This window comes from Daktulosphaira vitifoliae, unplaced genomic scaffold (assembly GCF_025091365.1).
Source record: "Daktulosphaira vitifoliae isolate Bord-2020 unplaced genomic scaffold, ASM2509136v1 Scaffold_527, whole genome shotgun sequence".
In the NCBI taxonomy this organism is placed as follows: Eukaryota; Metazoa; Arthropoda; class Insecta; order Hemiptera; family Phylloxeridae; genus Daktulosphaira; species Daktulosphaira vitifoliae.
This window is the reverse complement of record NW_026100092.1, coordinates 1-2,883: the sequence shown is the minus strand read 5'-3', so window position 1 is coordinate 2,883 and position 2,883 is coordinate 1. Positions and strand designations below refer to the sequence as shown.

The 2,883-nt window shown below is 22.9% G+C and overlaps 1 protein-coding gene across 1 annotated transcript; it reads right to left on the bottom strand.

Moving 5' to 3' along the window:
• Positions 1-388: 388 nt before the first annotated feature.
• On the bottom strand, positions 389-2,877 carry LOC126909549 (uncharacterized). The gene is made up of 4 exons (XM_050691984.1): positions 2,655-2,877; positions 2,117-2,472; positions 870-882; positions 389-758 (listed from the first exon to the last, which is right to left on the bottom strand). The coding sequence occupies exons 1-4, from the start codon at positions 2,795-2,797 to the stop codon at positions 626-628; spliced, it is 645 nt and encodes a 214-aa protein (XP_050547941.1). The 5' UTR covers positions 2,798-2,877; the 3' UTR covers positions 389-625.
• Positions 2,878-2,883: the final 6 nt, after the last annotated feature.

Sequence of the window (2,883 nt, the reverse complement as noted above, 5' to 3'; positions counted from 1 at the left end):
ATAATAAAATATACCTGCCTCACTTATTCTTATTCTTGTTTATTACGTGAATTTTCAAGAAGTAAAGTATGCAAACAAATATTCGCACTTACCTTTATTTCCTTTCGGAATTGACTGAATTAATCTTGTGGTAATTTCTTCCTTCGGTGTCAACAATCGTTTATAGTGTCTTACATTTATTTCGATTAATTAGTCTCACTGTGTATATTAAAATTAGAAAAGGATTCTCTATAATGGGACCTAAGTCTATTATGATTTGTATTACATTACAATATTACCAATGTAATATATATTACATTAATTATACATTTACGTGTAAACATTTGACATAAAAATGTAAAATATTACATAAAATATTTGGAACTCTTTGTACTCAAAATTAAAGTCATATATAAATTACTTCTATACTTCTTTGAGGCTCAGGTAGACTACTAATGTATTGCTGGATTCAGGAGCACAGTTTTATAACTAAACATATTTAAATTTACAAAAAAATAATTCACTGACTTGTTATTATTAGAAGCGCTTAACTTCCTTAGCTTTTATTTTATTAATGAATAACACATTTAACAAACATTTTTTAATTTTATTTAAACATAAATATGTAATAATTATCATATTTTAGCTAAATATCCGTAATATTTAGATTCTTAGTTAAATGAATATTTAATATTTCGGGTAACATAATGTTTTCGTAAAAGTAAATAAGTTTTGATTCCATATAATCGTTCCAAAATTTGTCATCTCGAAGAATTTTANTCTTAGTTAAATGAATATTTAATATTTCGGGTAACATAATGTTTTCGTAAAAGTAAATAAGTTTTGATTCCATATAATCGTTCCAAAATTTGTCATCTCGAAGAATTTTACAATAAACTATACCTAAAAAAGTTAAATAATAGCATTTTATAGTAAAAATATTTTTGGATGAAATTATAAAGTAATTTTTGACCACAACAACTGTAGTCAAATCTAGTGTCAATGGGATAATTATTATCTGGGTGACAATAGTTATTAAAATAAGTAGTAACACAAATACAAATTCCAAATACAACATTTTATATTCCGAAGATTGTGAAATGCCGGACACACAGTGGTCTAATACTATAATTAGCTTATCTTAACCTAAATTTTCAAAAATAATTTTTGTAATTTATTATGTGATTTGTTTATAATGAATATTGAAATACAATATAGGATTTTAAAACAATAATTCGATGTTTTTCTCTATAGAGCAGCCTGAATAACAAAAAAAAGAGTATTTTATCGACCTATTTTTAGTGTAACCTTACGTACATTTTTTAACATAGCCAAAATACTATTATTTATTACTTTTTATTTTTAATATAAAAAAATATGTTATTTACACAATAAAAAAAATTATTTTAAAATTAAAAATATTTATCTAAAACTAAAAATATTAAACTCAAAAATTCTCAATAATAGTACTTAAATTGTTTTTAGTTTTCCTAAATATGGACTGTTGTAATAATTGATTAAGCATAAACCGTTAATTTTGTCATGGGTCTAATATTTACACGAGAAGAAAGAAGAAATAGATTCAAGAAATTACATTGTCGAATTATACTGTAGATTATAAAACAGTTACTGTAATCGCAGATCATAATTAAATGTGTAAAAGAAAAAAATTTGTCTCTAAAAAAAAAAAAATAGTAAAAAGTCTGTATTATAATACCAACAAATAAAATTTAATTAATATTCACACAGAAAAATATAATACCAACATGTATATAAAAATTGTAAAAATTGAACATACTAAATAAGATGATTTTGCAAAAAACATTGAATCTTACCACACACACTTAGCACTTAACATTTATTTATAACCATTTTTTTTTTATTCCTCTAGTTCAATCATTTCTTTGTATTAATCAATCGTGTATTACTATTACTACCATTGTTATTTATATTTTTGTTTGTTGTTACTATTAATCTTATGTAGACCAATAGCATGCCATATACAATAAAAATAAAAATTGTATATTAAATTTTATTTACACTTTTTATGAAAACAAAATAAAAATCTAAGAAAAAATTATATTTTGGAAAAATTAAAAAAAAATCTACATTGTATCTTATTATTTATTATTATTACCTTTTGGTGTCCAAATAATTAAATAACAATACTGCCTCTGTGTAATATGTAATTCTCCTTGTATTTGATAAAAAAATCGAGAACTACGTTTTAGTATGAGTTCTTTATTCTCATTGTAATGCACATATTTTAATACTTTATTTTTAATAGCTTTTTCGGGAGTCAAATATTGGGCATTAACTGGACATTTTACTTCAACAATGCCATCTTTCCCAATTAAACCATCTGGCTTCGCTATTAAATAGTTAATGTTTTCATCAATAAATTTACAACACATTTCAATCTTTACGTCCATTTTCTTCTCAAAAAGTTCTATTGCCTTGGGCTCATTAACTATACCATATTGCTCAACATACCTATATATATATATATATACCAACAAAAGCACAAAACAGGAAATTAGTGTCTTCTTAAAAACGTTTGAAACTAAAATATTAAGTAATTTTTTTTTTAATATTTTAGTATTTTTTAAGTACTTAAAAATATTATGAAGAAATTTTTGTATTTAATATTACTTATTATACTTTTTATTACTAACGGGATATTATCTTTAGTATCAGAGTCTTCATATTTTTTATTCCAAAATTTCGATGCTCTTTTCAAGTATGATTCTTTGTTTTTTGTTTGATTAAATGAACAAACACAGTAAAAACGAGAAGATGGTAGACGTTTTTTATGCATTTTCCCCCACAAATCTTTATTAAAGAAATGTATTTCATTTTTCTTAAATATTTCATCGTCATATTTATTTAATTTTAAACTTTGTA